General features: G+C 44.3%; 1 protein-coding gene across 1 annotated transcript; it reads left to right on the forward strand.

Moving 5' to 3' along the window:
• Window positions 1-369: 369 nt before the first annotated feature.
• Window positions 370-560, forward strand: SNOG_05051 (hypothetical protein; the record flags this gene model as incomplete). The annotated part of the gene is made up of 2 exons (XM_001795411.1): window positions 370-414; window positions 465-560. 2 exons carry the CDS (start codon window positions 370-372, stop codon window positions 558-560), a joined length of 141 nt encoding a protein of 46 aa, XP_001795463.1.
• Between the last annotated feature and the right edge of the window lie 560 nt (window positions 561-1,120).

A 1,120-nucleotide genomic window follows, 5' to 3' on the forward strand; every position in this document is an offset into this window, starting at 1 on the left:
GGCGCAGAAGAAGAACCTTGAGAACGCTCGCGCTGCTTAGTCCTCTAAGGCATTAGATTTGAAAGGCACGCGCGCCTCAGCTCGAATCAATCAGCAGAAGTCAGCTTCTGAGGAGAGCGATCCGGCCCTAGATACTCTATTGAAGCTAGTCGCTAGGGCACCCTGCGAGAGCCCTTGCGCTAATTGCATCCTTAAGTAGTTAAGCAACTTGACTAAGAACAAGCTTAAATATGTTAATAAGGGTAGCAAGTTAGGTCGTTGCGCTGCCTGCAACTCTAAGCAGTGCATTCTAAGGCATGTTTCTTACCTTGTTTTGGTTACCTCTCGTACTGATTGTACTATAGCATTAATCCCTTTGTAACCAAGACGATGGCTTTGTACGACTACGCTATAGGCAATACGGCAACTATAACTGTAAGTAATCGTTAATCTTATTATAGCAGCGTTGTACTAATCTTTTGCAGACTTCTGAGTATACTAATAGGCGAAATAAGCTTATAGACGAGGTCCGTGAGTACATCGCTAGTTATAATAAGCTGTCCGGCTTCAAGCGCGACTGATCTGAAACCGCCGCATCTAATCTAACCTCTAAGCGCGCGAAGAAAGCTGCGCTACTTACGCCTTCGCAACTCTATTTAGATCCTTTTAGTCAGAAAATAGGCTCTGATAGAAAGTTGCTCTTAACCGATTTAACCCCTTTAAAGGTGTCTGCCTACCAGGCCTCTGTTTAAGATGATAAGGAGGAGGATGAGACTATAGTGCCCGCTAGCGATCTTTCTAGCCTAAGCTCTAGTCCTCTAGAAACTGAGCGTAGTGAGCAGGCTAAGCCTTTTAGTCGTAAGACTAATGTGCTTAATAAGCTGTTTGATAATAAGAGCGCTTTAACCTCAGCTAGCTTTGATCTTAACGCTCTAGTTGCTTTCGATAACCAAATAGGTCATATCGACACCTCTCTTAGCGTGAACAAGAAATCGATTCGTCCTAGTTATGCTGCCTCTTCCTAACTAGCTTAAGCTGCACCTAGTAGCTCTATTTAGCATTCTACTAATCTAGAGTTAAGTCTCTCTTTAAGCAGCTCGCGTGGGCCTATTCGTCCTGCTCCTCTTGTGCCTAAAAAGGC

The sequence above is a fragment of the Parastagonospora nodorum genome (genome assembly GCF_000146915.1).
Source record: "Parastagonospora nodorum SN15 chromosome Unknown scaffold_7, whole genome shotgun sequence".
Taxonomy (NCBI): domain Eukaryota; kingdom Fungi; phylum Ascomycota; class Dothideomycetes; order Pleosporales; family Phaeosphaeriaceae; genus Parastagonospora; species Parastagonospora nodorum.